The sequence below is a fragment of the Mercurialis annua genome, linkage group LG4, assembly GCF_937616625.2.
Source record: "Mercurialis annua linkage group LG4, ddMerAnnu1.2, whole genome shotgun sequence".
Classification (NCBI taxonomy): Eukaryota; Viridiplantae; Streptophyta; class Magnoliopsida; order Malpighiales; family Euphorbiaceae; genus Mercurialis; species Mercurialis annua.
In genome coordinates, this window is record NC_065573.1 from 36,083,025 (window position 1) to 36,103,324 (window position 20,300).

General features: G+C 30.2%; 4 protein-coding genes across 4 annotated transcripts; 1 reads left to right on the plus strand and 3 right to left on the minus strand.

The window, feature by feature from the left end:
* Positions 1-8: 8 nt before the first annotated feature.
* LOC126677471 (kunitz type trypsin inhibitor 104-like) lies at positions 9-710 on the minus strand. Its single transcript, XM_050372104.2, has one exon. The coding sequence runs from the start codon at positions 640-642 to the stop codon at positions 70-72; it is 573 nt and encodes a 190-aa protein (XP_050228061.1). The 5' UTR covers positions 643-710; the 3' UTR covers positions 9-69.
* A 3,807-nt stretch (positions 711-4,517) lies between these two features.
* On the minus strand, positions 4,518-5,412 carry LOC126676425 (NDR1/HIN1-like protein 6). Its single transcript, XM_050370626.2, has one exon. The coding sequence runs from the start codon at positions 5,313-5,315 to the stop codon at positions 4,554-4,556; it is 762 nt and encodes a 253-aa protein (XP_050226583.1). The 5' UTR covers positions 5,316-5,412; the 3' UTR covers positions 4,518-4,553.
* A 7,303-nt stretch (positions 5,413-12,715) lies between these two features.
* On the plus strand, positions 12,716-16,039 carry LOC126677038 (WAT1-related protein At3g02690, chloroplastic). Its single transcript, XM_050371467.2, has 6 exons — positions 12,716-13,381; positions 13,797-13,919; positions 14,315-14,464; positions 14,746-14,917; positions 15,080-15,140; positions 15,349-16,039. Exons 1-6 carry the CDS (start codon positions 12,791-12,793, stop codon positions 15,449-15,451), a joined length of 1,200 nt encoding a protein of 399 aa, XP_050227424.1. The 5' UTR covers positions 12,716-12,790; the 3' UTR covers positions 15,452-16,039.
* A 56-nt stretch (positions 16,040-16,095) lies between these two features.
* LOC126677037 (uncharacterized protein At1g65710) lies at positions 16,096-18,772 on the minus strand. Its single transcript, XM_050371466.2, has 2 exons — positions 17,325-18,772; positions 16,096-17,081 (listed from the first exon to the last, which is right to left on the minus strand). Exons 1-2 carry the CDS (start codon positions 18,576-18,578, stop codon positions 16,251-16,253), a joined length of 2,085 nt encoding a protein of 694 aa, XP_050227423.1. The 5' UTR covers positions 18,579-18,772; the 3' UTR covers positions 16,096-16,250.
* Between the last annotated feature and the right edge of the window lie 1,528 nt (positions 18,773-20,300).

Genomic DNA, 20,300 nt, shown 5'->3' on the forward strand with positions numbered 1-20,300 from the left:
GATTAAAATATGCCAATAAAGCCATATTTTTACACCCATCATGGAAAAACTAAAAACTAAAAAAGTAATTTAAACCCTCTTAAATCGAAAAGGAAAAGCAGAACCATCCAAAGCTAGCAATCTTATCCCATATTTCTCAGTCAAAATACCAACAAATCCACATCTCGGCCTCGGACAGTTTGTTCTACCACAATTAGGGCACCAACCCATATTATACAGACCTCCATTTTTATCAACCCTAAAGTAATCTCTGGTTTTTCCTCCACTAACTATAAATCTCCTCGAACTTTTAACATCTTCCTCAAAGATACTCCATCCACCGGATTTCCCGCACTTTTTAACACCGGAGAATTCAACTTTCAAATCCATTCCCTCTCGGATTAAACTTTCGCCGCTTGCTAACGGCGTGAAGATGACCGGAAGGCCTGTTGTTGCGACTGTGGGGAGCGGTTCTTGACCTACGTAGCATGATCCCGTTCTGTTTATAAGGGTTAACCCGCCGGCTGTATCGGTTGCAGCTGGAAGAACGTAGTACTTTACGCCGCTTCTTAGAGGTTTTCCGTCTGAGTCGAGCACCGCTGGTGTTTGAGCCATGGTGGATATAGCCATGGTTAAGATCAAGGTTAGGATTAATTTGGACATGGCTGCTTACAGTTTTGAAAAAGAGAAGCAACTAGCAAGTGTTATTAAATAATTTGTGTATTTATATTTTTGGACAAGAAATGTGGAGTATTTATAGCTAAGATATGGTATCCACATTAGATAATGATAAAATTATGGTGAGTCTCTCTCGAGAAAGGAATTTGTCGGTGTATAAATTACTCCCTCTGTACAATTTTAGAAATCTCAGTTGACTTTACACACAAATTAGAAAAATATTAATTATCTCAGTTGACTTTACACACAAATTAGAAAAATATTAATTATCTCAGTTAGATTCGCCATATGAATAAATATATTCATTTATGTAAATGAGAGTTCATCATTTATATAAAGAGGGTAAGAAAATAAGTTAGTCTATTTTATGTAGTTTCACACAATTTATTCAGCATTTAATGGATAAGAAAATAAGTCGAATTCTAACATATGGATAAACATTTGCATAATACAAATCAAATACGCAGCGTATGACATTTGAGAAAGACGGATAATCTAAATACATAAATTACATGACAGTATTTCAAAGTTCAAACTATTAATGGTAGCTACATATAGTTGACCCTAAGCACGGGTCCTTTATTAGAACCATTACCATTTGCCTAAGTTTTTTTTGCTTTGACTTTATGGCTTAAGTTGTAATTCCTCAAAGGAAAAAAAAGGCTTAAGTTGTATACTAATATGGCAAGAAAAAATAGCTGTATAAATCAAGTTCGGCGCGTTGAATTATAAACCATCCACTCATCTTATAACACATGCTAATAGTAAAAAAGTTCAAAAATAATCTTAAAATTGTTACCCAAACTTTTATAACTCTTCATATTTTTTAAGTTCAATTATAACCCTCATATTATTAAAATTTAAAAAATTTCACCCCTCTTTAAGACGCTATTACTTAAAACGTTAACATGAGAGGGGTGCAAATTTTAAGTTTTAGTAATATGAGGGTTATAATTGAGTCTCAAAAAACACAAAGGGACTACAAGAATATGGATGGAAACATTAGGGTCAATTTTAGCTTTTTCCCTAAATATGGTACCCGATCATTAAATACCATATTAATTGATCACATGTTCAATATCTACGGACTTTGCCGGACTTCTATCAATCTTCTCTACTAATGGTGCGAAACAATAGTTTCATTGAAGTCAATACACCGATTGCTTTAAGGTCCCTATATTTATCCAGCCATGTGTGAATTTTTTTCCGCTGTTTCCAGATAAAGGGCTTTCTTTGAATTCACAATTAACTTAACGAGTGTAATAGACAAGAATCTTATCGATTCTGTTAATTTTTTTTCTGGGATGAAGTATCAAATTTTTTATTTATATTATTTATGGTATTTAGAAGCGTATGATGCATACACTAATAGAATGTCAACCTAATTGAGATGTTGGAGTGCATTTCTGATTTCTAAAATCCATTTTTCACTAAAAAAAATAACGAGTAATTGGAATTCCATTAAAAAGAGTGTTTAATTATATATTATATAAAAATCGGAGTCATATTTGAAATTAAAAATCATTTATGTGTCCAATTGAGAAATGCGAAAAAAATTAATGCTTATTGCACCCTTCTTAGCTGACATATGATCCAATTTTGCCCATTTTTAAAATGTTCAATTATAATTGGGAACAAAACAACATTGAGTTCTAATCTAAGCTTTTTCCATAAAAGTTGAAGGGCAAATTTGGACCTTATCCCTATACTTCAAAATATACTATTGCTGGGCCTGACTGAAAAAGTAGGCTTAAATCACTTATTCGTTGCTTTAAGAAGAAAACAATGAAGTTTAAAGAGGAAATTACACCATTTACCAAAAAAAATGAAAATAATTATAAAATTATATGTTGACTTTTTTCATTTACAAAAATATTAATAATATTTACAAAAGTACAAAAAATAAAAAAAAATATCAAACATACGGTGTATACTGTGGGTATACTATCAGTATACTAATAAACTAACATTATATCAACATTATACCAAAATTATACCAACATTATACATACTGAAATTTTATTAATATTAAATAAAAATTTACTAAAATTACATGAAATCGTATATTAAAAATTAAACTAATAATATACCAAAATTATACCAACAGTATACCAAGAGTGCACACATCAAAATATACTGAAATTTTATTATTACATCAACATTACACCACATCGCATACTAAATATTAATCGAACAATATACTAAAATTATACCAACAATATACAAATTCTCTAGTTCATTACCAACTATAGTGAAAAATACATATAAAAAAAATTATACATGTTATCAACTAGAAAATATATATAAAAATTGTATAATCAATATACCAAAAATATACTGAAATTATACCAATAATAAACCAAATATTATTTTTAAATTATCTGGTTTATAGTTTTAATATTCTAAAATTATACCATAATTATACCGACATTATACAAATCGTACTTTTGTAATTAATTTTCATTTTTTGGTACTTTTGTAATTAATTTTAAATCAGTTGTATTTTTGTAAATAAAAAAAGTTTACAGATACTTTTGTAAATATTTTTAAATTTTAGGTACTTTTGTCATCGTCCCAAGTTTAAATAGCATCAAAATCTCTTAATATGCATTTATATCATTTTTGTTTGTATAAAAAAACATCTTAAAATTTTAAAATTTTGTGTTTCCTTGGTGATTTGTGTTCCTTTCGCTAGATTTGAATACTAATGTTTTTCTTTGGTTGCAAAGTCTTGAAGCCCTCAACTTTAAGAGATATTAAGTTATGAATAAAAATAAATATACAACGCAACGATTGTGATATGTCATTCGTACAACAGACGGATGATTTGAATAGCTAAAGTAACTTTATCTGCCCGTAGCTTTTTTATTTTTATTAAATATACCACGATTTTAAAATTTTACCAGTTTAATCCATCATTTTATAAATTATTGTCAAATATACTCACGACTCATTTGGAACTGGTATAGGATAAATGTTATATACGTAGACGAACAAAATTATGCCATCAGCTCAAAACGAGCTATAGATATAGTTGGTAAAAATCAAAAAAGATGATCAATTAAACTAGGAAGACTTAAACCTCGTAACATGTATGACAAAAACTCTAAAATTGTGGTAGGTAAACTCATTTTGTCTTCAAAATATCCAATACTAATTGAGTTTTAATACTCCACTTCTCACGCTATTTAAACTTAGAAAAAGTCTCATATATATTAAAAAAATAACTTAGAAAAAGTCTAGTCTAATTTTATGTCTCATATTATGTTATCAAAGATTAAAAAAAAAAACATTTCTTATCATATATTTTTATTTTATCCTTATTAATGATAGTAAAATTTACAGTAATTTATTTTAAAAATGATAAGAAAAAGAATTAAAAAAATCATAATATCAAATTACTATAAAAATAAAAGTATATAACTTTTGAAATAAAACATTTCCAAATAGAAAGTGGGATTTTTAAATTTGGATGGAGGAGTATATCTTATGTATATATATATATATATATATATATATATATATATATATATATTAATTATCTGTTGGATAATTGACAAATTGAGTATTTTATATCCAACAATAGCAAAATAGTTACAAAATAGTTAGTGGTGAATTATGCTGTGAGAGTCTTCAACCAGGAAAGAGAAACACAATAGAGAAAATTGCACATTTATCCATATAAAAAAGTATGTATACCTCAATAAATGTAATAAAAATACAATAAGCCTAAATGTAATAACATGGAGGATGATTTAAAACAAAACATAATATAAATACCCTCCATTTTATTAAATAAGATAAAAAAATCTCAGAATAAAAAAAAATCATCTCTGCCCATGGACATATAATATAGTATATATGAAAAAAACAAGAAAATAAATAAATAAAAAAACTTATAAGTTAAGACTAAACTTACAGTTACTATTTCTAATACGAATATCATTATTAGTAGATAAACTATCAACATCAAGCCTGCATTTAACCAAGAATTTCACCTCAAAAAGCTTCAATGAACCGAGCTTAATTCTCACCGGCTGCTTAACCCTAAGGTTCAACGGAATAAAACCAGTCGTCTGGCTTTGTTGCTGAAGAGAAACAAACAACGCATTTGCATCTTGCGTTTGCCCTTGTAATGGCACGTTAAGCACAGTTGTATTCTCATGGCCTTGGTAGAATTTCGGCAACGAACCTTCGCAGAGTTTTGTGCCGTCGTACCATACTCCGATATGGCTGCCTCCTTCGTAATATATTCCGATTTTCTCGTTCGGATTCTTTGCTGTTATTGTCACTTCGAATGCGGCGGATAAGCTTGAGTCTTGAGAGCTGAGGTTGAACTGTGTTATGTGCAGTTTGTCGACTGAATAATCGGGAAGTTTTGGCCGGAAAGCTAAGAATAGGATTCCGATGGTTGCTCCGATGAGTACTATAAGGAGTAGAAGAAGACTTATAGTCCAACACATGCATCTGCAGCAACAGCTTCTTCTTCTCTTGGGTGGTTTTGAGTGCATCACCGGAATATCTCTACGGAACGGCGGATATGCTGCCGGATCACCTTTTTCCGATTTGGAAGCGTTTCTTGGCATCAAAGGAACAGTTTGTTTTTGTCCTGACTCTATATCATGAGTGACTGGATGAATTCTTTGTGGATCAGCCATTGATATTGATCAAACTCAAGAACTGGTTTGGTTAATTTGCTAAGAATTTAGAGAGAAAAAACTGTGTTCTTGATTATAAAAATGGTTTATAAATGGAATTATTTGTTTCTGTGTTTGAAGTATGATGTGGGTTCTTATAAGAGAATAGTTTAAGTTGATTAGGTCATAGAAAGTGGACTAATGGTAATTGAAGCTTCCTTTCTTTGACTTTAATGGAGGTTAAATTCTTATGGACATAACTTTTGATTTGCTATGCAAAATTCAAATACGCGCTTTAATATAAAGCTTTTAAGAAGTTTCTTTACTTATGCTGATTTTGACACATGCCATAAAACTTAGGGACTTACTTGTCTTTAGACAGTTCAAATATTTGTAGGAGCAAAATATTATAAAAACATCTCCATTGCATGTTATACTATTTTATATGCTATTTTTAGTAAAAATTAAGATAAAATGCTATATATAGCATATATTATTAAAATTCACTCCATTACAAAATGCTATATTAAATTCTAAATTTATAATTTTATAAGTGATTATTATTATTGATGGCACATCTGTAAATAATTTAGATATAATAAAATTTGGCATATGATAAACTTTCTAATAAATTTGGCACAAAATTTAGCATATGCTAAATTTAGCACATAAAATAGAAGTGCAATGGAGATGTGTTTTTTTATACCAAATGCTAAATTATAGCATTGTGAGGTATTTTTGGCACTAGAATGGAGATGCTCTAAGACCCTAAGATACTATATTAATATTTTTATCTTTTTTATTGAACATAAAACGATATTATTATCTATTTTTATTTCCATCAACGATTTAATTTCTCCGTTCATTTTTGAAGTTAATCAATTGAATCAAAAGACTTAATTAAAAAAATAAAATTTTAATTTAGACATAAATATAATTTTAAATTATAAATTTATAAAATCCAGCCACTTAATAAATTTAATTTGTTTAATTTTTATTTCTCTTAATTTTATAATTTTAATTTTTTATTACTCTATTTTTTTTAACTAAAAAATAAAACTATAATTTTTTTTCTTCAAAACAAATACTAATTAATATTAAAAATTAAATTGAATTTGTTTACTCATTAAATCTTATAATAATACGATTTTTATTTAGATATATTAAAATATAAATTTAAATTTTAAATCGATTTTTTTTGAATTTGGTCATTTGACTAGTTGACTAACAATAAAAAATGAAGGACTAAACTGTTGATGAAAATATAAATGGAGAATCATACCATTTAATTTGAAAATAGAAGAGACTAAAATGTAAATTGTGATATATATGGGAGACCTCAGAGTATTTTTTTTCTATTTTTAATGGGTCAATTTTATAGGGATTTTTTAAAAACAATTATAAAAAATTATTTACAAAAATTTGGGAAAAAGTTTAATTTTTTTAAATGCAGGGAAAATGTATTTGTAAAAATATTAGATTAAAAAACATACGAAATAACCACAAATAAATCGGTTTGCTTTTATTCTTTAGTATCTATATGTCGAAAATACATCGAAAAACACTAAAACAACACCAAAAATTATCATAGAAAACACTTATAATATACTTAATAAATACTTAAACACTAACGAACTATTACTTAAATATTATAAGCACTTGAGAACAATTTACTAGATTATGGGTTCAATTTTTTTCACAAACGCTTCTTCTTTCTTTTCAATTATCAGGGGAAAAGAACTTAAAATTAAACACACTCATATATTATGAGCTATTTTAAAAAAATCTAGTTACTGAAGTATGATTTTTAATGGGACAATTATGAGCTATTATGATTTTGAAGATTAATCACTGAACTTGTTATGGATTAAAGTGGTTAACCGCGTTGAAAGATATAAGAAAAAAACACCTAAATTAAAACTTTCATTTTATCTTTTTGTGACGGATACAAAATAATATTGAAGTAGTGATTAAAATATCTGAGCATACCGACCGGTTGAACCTAAATCCGACTAGCTGTCCCGTTTAATATAACCTAAAAACTGAAAAATTTAATCAGGTTTGACCGGATTGATTAAAAAACCAAACTAAATTAATCAGCGGTGAAAAATGAGCCATGTCTAATATTTTTATTTTTTATTTTATTCAACTAGTTCATTCGGCAGTTGAACTAATTGAACCTGAAATAGGCAACTATACCGATTCGGTCACTGGTTTAATTTATAAAACACTGTTATAGAAGTACCTTTCAAAATTTGTTTTAATTTTCAAGAAGTTAATTGCAATCGACATTAATCATATATTCACATCTTTGTTTCCGGTCTTCCCTAACGTGTTTATCTTTTATGCAAAAAAGTCAAGAAAACGTATATAACACTTTGAATATTAACGTATATTTGTTGCTCATACACCTTTTAGATAACTTCTACATTTAAACTTTAAAACTGGAGAATAATTGAAATGATTAAATTAGAAATAATATTACATTAATGATAAAATTAACTTTTATACTTACAATTTTAATTATTTTATTAAACATCTCAACAAAAATAATTTAAATATTTTAATTGGTCAATTTATAAATTGAAATTGTCATATTGAAATTTCAAATTATAAATACTTTTAAAATTTATTTATATAAAATTGTAATTTCATGAAAAATTATTTAACACAATTGATTTTTTTATTTCAGTTTAAAAGAGCTATATGAATTTAAAATGAGGATTATGTATCGTAAAATATAGACTTAAATTGAATACATATGACATATATTTTATAAAATTGACGTATATATATATATATATATATATATATATATATATATATATATATATATATATTGATAAAATAATCAAATTTATGGATGCAATAAAAAAATATTTTTACTTTAATTGATAAATTTTAGTATAAAAAACATATTCGCTCTCTTTTTATTTCCGCCTTGTCTAAATATGTAAATAATTATATATTACACTGAAATAATCTTTTGGAATTTTCATGATAATATATTTAAAATGTGAACATATACATTGCAGTATTCTCTATCAAGAAAAGATAAGCAATCGAATTGTATAATAAGGTTCCCGAGCCCAATAATGGGAATAGGCCAATAATATCTACAAACAATAAAGCATATGATACAACAATCTTAACTGCCCAATGAACTTTACCTTTTAAATTATTTTATAGATAAAATACCTGAAATAAATCTTGCTTAATTCTTGCATATAAGTTATATATTTTTATATAATCAAATAATTTTTTTAAATATGACATAGCTTTGTGTGCACTCTTTTATAAATATATTATATAGATTATTGAATTTTAATATATATAATATTTTAATTATTTTAGGCGTAGTTAAAGTACTTGCTACCAATGAGTTATAATTTAAATGATATATAACGTTGGTCAGCATTTTGGTGGATTGTAAGATCGATTCCTCCCAGTAGCGTTTTCTCTCTTTCTAATAAAAAACAGTAGTTGCCAAAGTTATTTAGTTTTAATAAAAAATATTGGTTTGGGATTGCACACATGCATGTATGGTATTGCTCAAATATATACTACAAGTTGGAAGATCTAATTAAGAATAAATGAGAGTTGTTAAAGAAAAAAAATAATTTTATTTTGTCATTATGTTTTAAGTCATATTGATTAAATATCGGATTTGATTATTCAGATTAAAATAAATCAATTATATTTGATCAATTTATACTTTTCATTATAAATATAAAATTTCAACTTTTAGCATTTTTGACAATTTAAACACATAATTTAAATTTTGACATAAAAAATTTCAACTTTTCATTTTTATGGCATAAAAAGCTCAAACTTTTTAGTTTTTGACATTGTACAGTTCATATACCTTATCCGATATCGTTTGAGCCATTTAAAACGGTCAAAACGACACCATTTAGTGCTAGAAAAATATCAAAAATAAAAAAATTGAGCCTTTTTATGTCAGTTTTAAAATATGTGCTTAAATTGTAAAAGACATTAAAGGGTGGAATTTTATATAAAAATAATTCTACATATATTATTAGCTCATTTCAAAGACAAGCGTATATATTTTAAGTACAATATTCTTATATACTCATTATTACGGTGGTTTGTTTGCTAACTATATCACCATTTTAAAATTGTGATAGTTTGATCAAAATTATATTATATTGTTTGTAGATACCAAGTTTACAATATATTTTATTGATTTTCATTAATAAAACTTAATAGACCAAAAGTATATTATAAAAAACTAAATTAATTAGAATAAAATAGAATTGGATGTTTCATTCGGATCAATTCGACACCTTCTACTATCAATGATATTAGTTTCAATAAATGTATAAATATAAAAAATTTACTTTCTATAATTAAAAAAGAATATAAAACCAGAAAGCCATAAAGAATGTGTAAGAACTTACTCCCTCCGTCCCGTTTAAAAAGAAACATATTTCAATTTTTTTTGTCCCACATAAAAAGGCCAAATCATGTTTTTGTGCCCTTTTATAAAGAATCCTCTTTTATACCTTTATTTTATTTTTCTATAATTAAAGCTAATATTCTACACATAAATTACAATATAATAGTTAGTAGGGGTAAAATAAGAAAAGTTAAGAGTAATTATTATTTTCTCAATCTATGTATAAAATGAATATCTCCCTTCTTAAATAGGACAAAGGGACTATTATATTTGGACGTTGGAGTTAGGCACGAGCGAACATATTTCAATTACCACTAGCTAATAAAGTGCTTATTAAATAGACTAATTTAAATATGATATATTTACTATTAACCTAATTAATATGCACGTCGAGCGGTCAGTCATGCAAATTGCCAAATTATGTAATTTTAGCATATTTTATTTTCTCTAATTATGGTGTTGATTTTGTAATAATATATAAAAAAGGTCATTTATACCTTCAAAGTTATTTATAAGATTAAGTGAGCTCCTAATATCTGGAAAAGCTCAAATATGGCCCAAACGTTTTAAAAAATGAACAACCATGTCTCCATTTTGACTTATAAATGAAATGTTGGATGTTTGGTTGTCAAATTCGGAAGATCAGACCGTTTACCTTTTAAAATGTTAGAGGTATATTTGAATATTTTCTAAATATTAAAGTTTTATTGATCTTTGAATCAAAATTTAAGGGCATAAATGATTTCCCCCATAATATACATGGACAAGGCTACTTCACCTAATCCCCTCTTGACCTTTATAAACGTGGATGATGACACCTTCATTTAAAAGTTGCAGACATAACACACGCATTGTAATAAAGTGACAATAATTCTTTTTGTTTTTAATTAGAGCTCGCGTATTCGATCCTAAATATAAAATAATTTAACACAACTTTATGATTTTTTTAAATCATCTTAGCGTATTTACTCAGTTTAATTTAATTAATCAGAACAATTTTTCAGATAATGAACTGTGGAAAAAGAGTTGCATATATAAATCTATATAGTCCCTTTTACATATGCATTCATTAATTAGTTTTAAAACAATTTTTTTAGGAGAAGTCATCCAAAGAAAAAAAATATCTATAATTATAATTAAATTAATAAAAATAATTTTTTTAAAAATAATTAAACAATTCAATTCGTTAATTTTATAAAGCATGAAAATTACATGCAACAAATAAAATATAAAGAGCCTAATTAGCAAAATTTAAATACAATTCACTTGATTTCAAATATGGACTAAGAGAGAGTTAGGGGTCAAATCACTCGTTTGATTCGTATATTTTACGGACATATTACAAATATTTGGAAGAGTTATTAAAGACTTGTATTAAGGGGGAATCCAGACGGTGGGATTCTAAACTACTTTCCCGTAGGATTTATTCAAGTGGTTGGGCTTTGCCCTCAAAGGGGTGGGACTCCACCAGAGTTTCCTCGTCACCAAAAATATATATTTAAAAATTATAGATAATTTTTAAAATATAGTAATTTTTATTTCAAATTGGACTAATTTATTATAAAAACAAATCAATAAATAAAAATATAATTGCTTGACTATAATTACCAGAATTTGTAAAATAAATTGTCAATGATATATTTTCAAAACGTTTTTAAAATCATTGTGCATATTTTATATTTATTTTGAATTTAATTGAACTGAAATTAAATAAATGATATAGACTGATTGAATTTCAATGAAATCGATCTAAATTAACCAATTTTCATATAATTAAATCATATGTATAAATAATTTATCTTCATATGCAGCCTGATGCCCTGTTTAAAAAAAGAAAAGAAAAGAAAGCAGCCTGATGTCAATTGGCATTTTTTTTGGATAAATATTTCTTTTAAATAATATAAAATTCGAAGATTAGTTAGGGTTTAAGTAGACAGGGGAATGAATGGCATCCGTTGGTGAAAACTCAACCCCGTCACTTCACATCATCTACTTGATTAAAATGGAGTCGTTTAGGCTAATAGATACAAATACTTTTTTTTAATACATTGAATCAATTCCTATTTTATATTTTCATTTAATTTAAATGTGGCATTAGTTTTATTGTTGGTTAATTGGCATGTCTTCATTAAAATTTTATTTTTTAAAATATATATGTACTATTTATAAAATTACGGATGAAAGGTGGATATGTATTTTTATCTTATGGTCATTTTTAATTTTGATACTGATTGATTACTAATGTAAAAATTATACTAATTATTACTACTAATTAAACTATTTATTTAATAATTAAAGGTAGAATAAAATTGAATAAAAAAATAAATAATAATTGCACTATATTAAAATTTGAACACATTTATTACGTTTTTATAATAATTTTGCCATCAATATAATAAAGTATTATAATATGATTGATTTAGTAACGGCTAACGTCAGTCTATTAAAAAAAATCTCATAAAAGAACACCTAATGCATATTATAAATATAATAGAAAAATAATAATTGTTAATGTTTTAATTGTCGATGACGAGTAGCGTACCAGTTTATTGCACTTCAACTGGAGGATGGACAACGTTGAGCAGTAGCGGCAATGACAGTTTCTAAGATAAGAATTAATTAGGATTAATTAAATTTTAATTAGCTTGAGTAAAGTTTTAATTGTGTGTAATTGGAAGTTTTACTAATTAGGGCAAATTAGAACCAATTAGAATTAGCTGATTAATTAGGATTTTACTAAATTTAATTATATATAATAGACAATCCCACCCTCTTTTTATGTCAGCGGGGTGAAATTGATCCTGTTTTTCAATGTCTGGATTGAAATGATCCGGTTCGTTTGAGAATAATTTTTTCATCTTTTGTGCTAAATTTAGGGAGTGAAGTGGTCCTTTGTTTGCAGAAAGATATATGAGACAGTGGGATTATTACGTGTACATCTTGTTTGCCACTCGTCACCACCTTTTCCTGATTACTGCTGATTCTGATACTGATTCATCATCAACCTTCAACCTTCAAGCTTCAAGCTTCAAGCTTCAAGCTTGCTTACTGAAAAAAAAAACAGCAGACAAAAACCATGAAGCTGCTCTCTCCTTCACTCAAATTCTCTTCACTTCATATCCCTCCACCAAATTATAATCCTAATCCCCATTTCAAATACCCATCTCGAAGGCCAAATCCCATTGTAAATTGCACCACCAGCAGTCGAAAATTAAACTTAGAATCAAGGCCATCTGTTCCATCACAGCCTAATGAACTTGACTGCGTCGGAACTGGACTCGACGTGGAGTGTGTCATCAATGAAAGTGGCAGCAATGGCACTACAGTGTCCACGTCATCAGAATTAGAAGGAGAAGTGAAAAGTAAGGATGTGTGGTTGGAAATGGTGGTGGAGAATGGAGTGTTGGTTTCGCCGTTTTTCTTTTGGGGTACGGCTATGGTGGCAATGAAGGAGGTTTTGCCTGTTACTGGGCCCTTCTTTGTGGCGTCTTTTCGGCTTATTCCTGCTGGTTTGTTGTTAGTTGGTTTTGCTGCTTATAAACAAAAGCCTTTTCCCTCTGGGTTTAATGCTTGGTTCTCTATCACTCTCTTCGGACTCGTTGATGCCGCCTTTTTCCAGGGGTTTCTTGCTGAAGGGTTGCAGAGGACGTCTGCTGGTTTAGGCAGTGTATGTTTTTCTTGTCAAACAGTATAATTCTATTGCCATGAATTGAAATTTAGCTTCCATATTATAATAACAATTGAGATTTATGAGTGGCTATTCAAAATGGAGAGATATTACATGCTGTCCGAGAATCAACCTAAGCTAGCCTTTGACTTATAAGGTGATACAAGAATTGTTGAATATTGCATAATGTTTGCCTTTCTAACAAAACAATCTAGTTGTAAAAAATAACTTAAATTCAAGTTACAAGAAATTGTTCTTTGTTAACACTTAGCAGCAATGGAACTGGGAGTGCAAGAAGACAGGGATTTCGATTCTCAACAGGATCACTTTCTTCTGTTAAATATTGTTTGTAACGTTTCCATCCTTTTCTACAAGAAAACATCACAGTATAATCTGTAGCTTGCTGCTATTGCAGGTCATAATTGACTCGCAACCTCTAACCGTGGCTGTACTTGCAGCCTTCTTATTTGGTGAAACCATTGGGTTCATTGGAGCTGGAGGCCTTGTACTTGGTGTTGTAGGACTTGTACTTCTTGAGGTAACCTCTTGAATTCCTTATTATTCTGCTTATAAGGATGGTGTTTGCTGCAACATAGCTAACATATTTTTTCTCGGAGACTTCCACTTCTGAGTTGAATCTGTTTAAATAATTAGTTAGCTAAACAAGAAGAGCTAAAGGGTTTACTTTTTCCCTTGTTGATTACTATTGACATTTTCAATGAACTTTAGTACCAGCCTAACTGCAACTAGTTTTCCTTGAGTGATGGTCCAGTTAATATTCATCAGATGTTTGTGTTACAAAAGCTCTTCTATGCAATTGTTTTACCTTGTCAATATTTTTGAAGTGAATAATGAGAGCCATAATTAGTTTAATGTCAACATTTACTTGATTAGCACTATAATTGTATTCTTAATGATGAGGTTACTATGTAGGCACCTGCTCTTTCTATTGACCAGAGTAATTTTTCTCTGTGGGAAAGTGGAGAATGGTGGATGCTTCTTGCTGCTCAGAGCATGGCAGTAGGCACAGTCATGGTCCGCTGGGTCTCAAAGTACTCTGATTCTATTATGGCAACTGGATGGGTAGGTTATCCAGATTCAAATCATTTACTAATCTCTGCGGAAGTTCTTGAATCCTATGTTTCGATGTTTCCTTTCCATTTCTAGAAACACTTTTGAAACTCCGGAACTCTATATTTATAATTTGTTCTTATGAAAAATATTATTTCGCTATTAAGTTGTAAGAGAAACATGCAAAGTTGTGTGCATTAGAATGTTGTAGAATTTGCATTGCCTTATTTCAGTTTGACAATGATCTAAAGCAAACAGAAACTAAAATGACAAAGGTGTTAATTTTATTGCAGCACATGATTATTGGTGGTCTTCCTCTTGCAGTAATCTCTGTACTCAATCATGATCCCGCCTTTAGTGGCAGTCTCAGTGAACTTACAGCAAATGATGTATTAGCACTGCTTTATACCTCTATTTTTGGAAGTGCTGTCAGTTATGGTGTATTCTTCTACAGTGCAACAAAAGGTTTCTGTCGTTTCTCGATTTGGTTTTCTATTTTCTTTCTTGTGATAGGTTTTCGTGATGAAATTTAAAATTAGCAATGCATCTCCAAGTAGTAATTTCAAGGCTTAATTTTAGTTTGATATTTGCTTCTGAAGCTGATTTGTTGCTTTTAAATTACTTCAGGTAGCCTGACAAAGCTCAGTTCTCTCACCTTTTTAACCCCGATGTTTGCTTCACTTTTCGGGTAAGATTGTCTTCCATCTTGTGTTGCACAGAAACTTCTTTAACCCTAGGTTTCAGCATTTTGTTTCTGTTTTCGAAAACGCTTCTGAAACTTACAAAGAAGAACTGAACAGAATCTAGGACTAGTTGGTGAAGAATAATGCACCATCTATATAGCCCCGGTAGTCTTTTCTTGATATGTTTGTTTCATCTTGGATTGCTAACTTCAGGTTTCTGTATCTTGGCGAGACCTTGTCACCTTTACAAGTGGTTGGAGCTGCTGTTACTTTGATAGGAATATACATGGTTAATTACCGCAGCAGCGTTGACTGAAGCACTTGGTCTATAAGGGGTTGTTCGACATAATAGAGTATATTATGTAACCGGGTTGGCTCATGAATCGCTATTCTTTAGGCTCTTGATCTCTATACCATCTCATCTAAAGAACTTGTATTTACAATTTAGAATATAGTTGATAAAACCAGAAAACACGGCTCGGATCCACCATCATTGCTTGAAAGGGAGCAGAAACTTGGGAACTCTCTTCCGGCTACATCTGATATGAAATGCTCCTTGCTCTGGAACCTTATCACCTAAAGACAATTATGCATCCATTATCGAGGCTTTGCAAGGACAGTAAATTTTACATCATCAGTCTGTCTCGGACAAGAAAAAGGTCGGATGGTGGATGCGAGAGCCTGCACGCATGCATTCGACTGCCAAACTCGGAGGTTTTCTTAAGCTGCAAGGTAATCTCATAGTATTAAAGTTAGAATTTTGTAAATCACATAATGTTCTATATACTACATTAGTACATTATTTACAATAGTGTTTGTAAATTTTAAAGCTTCTGCTTCTGTAAATGGAGAGTAATCTCTCTGGCCTTGAAATTTTGAAGTTCTGTTGATTGACCAAGCTAAATTAAGCCTTGGAAACCCATATCCTAAATAAGCACATGAGAGTAAAGCATATCATCATCGCGACAAATGAACATGAAATTAAATTAAGAAAAGTTTGCAAGTTCGCAAACCAATAGAAACAAATTGAAGTTACTACACTAAGTCTACAAACTAAAAAAACAGCAAATTCATCAGTAGATGAAGAAAAAATACAGCAACAAGTGGTAGTTTCATCAAGTTGAAGCAGCAGCTAAAACATTTTTAGTAGAACCAATTCTTCCACGACCAATTCCATTCCTTTGTCCACTAACTCCTCTTCTTGCTTCTTCCATCTGGCCACATTCAGAAAATGTATGCTTTTGAAATCCAAGTGGGCTCTTGTCTTCCTCATCTCTAGTGTTTGATCTTGAAGTCCATCGGTCAGTGGAATCAGCTGAATTGGGTTCCCATGAAGAAGTAGAATATCCCCAGTGCTGTTGGCTACTAGCACCAATGAAGCTGTTGCTGCCTGAAGATTCTTCTCCATCCAGTTCATCAACAGACACTGTCCCGTTGCCATTGCCGTTTCCGCCTCTTGTCACTGTCACATACTTGTGGAAGCTCGGCTCGAGTAAGTCATTGTTCACTAATACTTCAGATTCCACAAAAGGGTCCTTAGTCTCTGCTAGTTTCTTCCCGAAAATACTAGAACTTGTCGTGGACGAGTTAAGATCAGCAACTGCTTCCAGAATCGAGCAGGCTTTGGTGAGGCATGGTGGAACTGGGAAAGATGGGGTGTTCGTGTTCGTTGTGTTTGTGTTTGTGTTTGTGCTCTTCTGATGAAAGTTGTGTATGTCTTCCAGCAGTAATGCTGCATATGATGGATTTGGATTTAACAAAGTTTCAGGAGTAAAGTCGAAATCTCGAGATCGTCTTGCTGACCTGCTTCTAGTTAGTGTATGTGCCGAGGCTACTACCCCTACTTTTGCATCTTCCACAATGACTGTTTGCTCTTTCACAGCCTTGCTAGCTACTTGAGAGTTAAGTTTGCTGTTTGTATCAACATTTTGCTTCTGCATTTGAGCCTGCAATAGCGAAAATAATGCACATTTGATTCAAAATATGTGATATATAGACTATTGAACCATACAAAAATAACCAATACAATTTCAGAGGCAAGATGAGATAATGAGAATGTAGCACAGAAATGGAAACGCCAAAACAGAAACATAAAACAAAATTTAAAAAATGTTAACATACAATTCAAGAAACTCCTGTGCTAGCGTGTTTACAGCATAGAATTATTGGCAGAAGAATTGAAGATGTACCTGATTTTGCGCTCTGCTACTGCTATTGTTGTTGGCCATTTTGTTACTGCTAGCAGTTTGTGCATACACAAGCGAATTTGTGTCGATTTCACTCAATGGATTTCTCCTATAAGGCGAATGTTCTGCTTTCCTTGAAGAACTGCGACTTAGCGTAGGTTGCTGCTGCTGATTATTCTCATTACAACCATTCCTAGCATTCGCTCTCGCTGGGGACTGAGATCGAGGCGATGAAGCACCTCTCAAACCTGCGCCTGCTGTCACTCCAGCCTCTCCAGCTCCAACATTTCTCTTCACAGAGATCCGTTTAACCCCATTTGCAGCCTGAGGCTCAACGGCAACACCATTGTTACTCTTATCCATTGTCAATGAAGATACAGTAGCAGGAACTGAAACCATCTTCTTGCCAGGCCTATTAGTATTATTACCACCATTCGAAGAATTCGAATTAGCATTGCTTTCTGACCTTCTACCAGGCGATCTACTCACTCTTCGCCCATTACCGCTACCCCCACCATTAGTCCTCTCTCTGCTCCCAGATCGCTGCTCCCTTTCTCTGCTCGGAGTCCGCCTCCTCCCTTGCGAAGACGGAGAAGGCGAAGACCGACCCGACTGCCTATGTCTCTGTCTATGTTGTCTTCTTTGATTACCACCATCCATTTCATCATCATCCTCATCATAATTAGTACCATTAGGCTCAACCTCAGCTGAAAGATCCTGATCTTGATCCAAATCGTAACTCCTCTTCGAACCGGAGTACCTCCTACCCGAAGAAGCAGCAACTTTACCGGAGGAATTACTCCTACTAAGCCTTCCACATTGTATAAGAATAGCATCAACTTCTTCCTTAGTACAACTAGAAGTCCTAACCACCACATTACCAGTACCACCCACCTCACAAATCTCATCATTATTATGAATCTTATTCCCATTTTCTTCAACTAAACTCACATTCTTTTGATAATTAGGAGTAATGGGTACTTCCTTTTCTTTTCTATCATGACTCTTCCTATGCTTAATCACAAAAATTTCTTTCTTGACTGAACTATTTTCCTTTTCTTCTTCTTCTTCATTTTCTTTTCTTACTTCTTCTTCAACTACTGGTTTTTTCTTGATATTCTCTTGCTCATCAACTTGTAAATTCTTCTTCTGAATTAAACCCACATCATCAAATGACTTGATTGTAACCACTGATGAAGAATCTTTTGCAGCAGTTACATTCAAAGACTCTTTCTTCTTGCTTAAACAGCTACCCATTAAAGAAAATTTGGATTTTGAATGTGGGGACTGAGTTTTTTAAGCCAAGATAAACAGGTGGGTGTGAGCTGAATTTTGATTATTACTTGGTTCTTGTAATAGATAAGAGAGAGAATAAAAAATGGGTTCATTTCCCAAGAAAACATTTAAAAAAGGGACAAGCTTTTGTTTTAGCAAAGAGAAAGATTTCAAATTTTTGAGAGACAAGGCGGGCAGAGTTTAATGGGACAGTTAAAATTTAAATGAATTAAAAAGAAAAAAGAGCCGTTAGAGAACCGTTGGATGAGTTTTTTTTAAATGTCCCCACTAACTGACGTTACATGAAACTACAAAGTTTCTAATTATTTTTGAATTTTTGTCTTTTTTTGTATGTATTATTGCTTGATAAAATAGCAGACATTCTCTTATTATAATCATTATTATTCTATGACTTGGAATCTTTTAGGGTGGTGTTTGTTCCAATTTAAACTTGTGTTAACGGCTAGCTAGCTAACTTTTGAGAAATTCAATTTGAATTTGTGATTTTCATTTCTTAATTAACCCATATTACTCTACGCTAGTCCGACATTGAATTTTAAAAAAATAGTTTGATTTATTGATTTTGTTCTAATTTTTCGACAAAAAAAACAAATCTTCCGTTTTTAAATTTTATTATCCTACATTTGTTTTTACATTCTCCGACTTTACTTTTCCACTTTTAATATAGTTTAACATTTTGCTTTTAAAAAATAGTGTTCCATTTTTTTTATAATTAAAATAGTGCTCCATTATTTGCTATTTTTAACTTAGTTGAAAATTTTAAATTATCATTTTTATAATTATTTGACCTCTTTATAATAAAAATATTCGTTTGACCTTGTTTTAATTAGTTGGGACAAGCGTTTGTTTAGAAAAAACCATGCATGACCAGCAGAGGTTGATTCAAGTGGTAAGCGGGTTCGAGCAATGTAAATACAGAAAATCCCCGCTGGCAGTGTCAGATCCGAATTAGTTAGGGCGAAACCCTGAAAACCGGATGGGCAAAAAAAAAAACCATACATGAACATAAGTTGTAATCCGATGTGTAATAGGGATTGATGCGTTTCTTAAACCTTTTTACCACTATGAACTCCATCTTCTGGTTTAACTTCTTTGACATCTCAACTTTTAAATTTTTATATAATATATTTTATATTAGGAATTGTTTTCAAAAAATAACTATCTATTTTATATTTAACTACTGAGTTTTTAATTTTAATTTTAATTTTATTTTTTAGATTTTTTTTCCTTTATAGTTTTTTTAATTATATTAAAAATTCATTTTTTTAGTGTACATTATGGGTGAAGGATTTTAATTCTAAAGAATATACCCAATATTTTGTGTTTATTGTTTATTAATTATTTGATTAATCATTATAACTTTGTTATTACATATGTTCCTTTACGAAAATAGGAATGTAATTCTTCATTAAAGTTAAGAAAAGCTGGATTTTGATGAACAGAAAATCATATTCACGTCAAGACTAGTCGAACAATGAAGATTTCAAACCCGGGATAGTTATTAGTTGCGCATTCATATTTTTCTAGTGGACAAAATTTTAAAATAATGATGTTTTATTTGTAAACTATGCCTGTAATATTATTTTTGGTTCAAACGATAATTAAGTCTATAACATTACTAACTAAATATAGTACATGAGATTAGTATTATGGTTACGCAAAGCACGGTCTAGCCATTTGCTT

What these genes read in the sequence shown, in the direction of transcription:
- LOC126677471 (XM_050372104.2), bottom strand. Translation starts at nt 642, where the DNA reads ATGTCCAAATTAATCCTAACCTTGATCTTAACCATGGCTATATCCACC.
- LOC126676425 (XM_050370626.2), bottom strand. Translation starts at nt 5,315, where the DNA reads ATGGCTGATCCACAAAGAATTCATCCAGTCACTCATGATATAGAGTCA.
- LOC126677038 (XM_050371467.2), top strand. Translation starts at nt 12,791, where the DNA reads ATGAAGCTGCTCTCTCCTTCACTCAAATTCTCTTCACTTCATATCCCT. An exon ending in TAGGACTTGTACTTCTTGAG is followed by an intron (nt 13,920 to 14,314) that starts GTAACCTCTTGA and finishes GTTACTATGTAG; the next exon opens with GCACCTGCTCTTTCTATTGA. An exon ending in ATGTTTGCTTCACTTTTCGG is followed by an intron (nt 15,141 to 15,348) that starts GTAAGATTGTCT and finishes TGCTAACTTCAG; the next exon opens with GTTTCTGTATCTTGGCGAGA.
- LOC126677037 (XM_050371466.2), bottom strand. Translation starts at nt 18,578, where the DNA reads ATGGGTAGCTGTTTAAGCAAGAAGAAAGAGTCTTTGAATGTAACTGCT. An exon ending in GTAGCAGAGCGCAAAATCAG is followed by an intron (nt 17,082 to 17,324) that starts GTACATCTTCAA and finishes TCGCTATTGCAG; the next exon opens with GCTCAAATGCAGAAGCAAAA.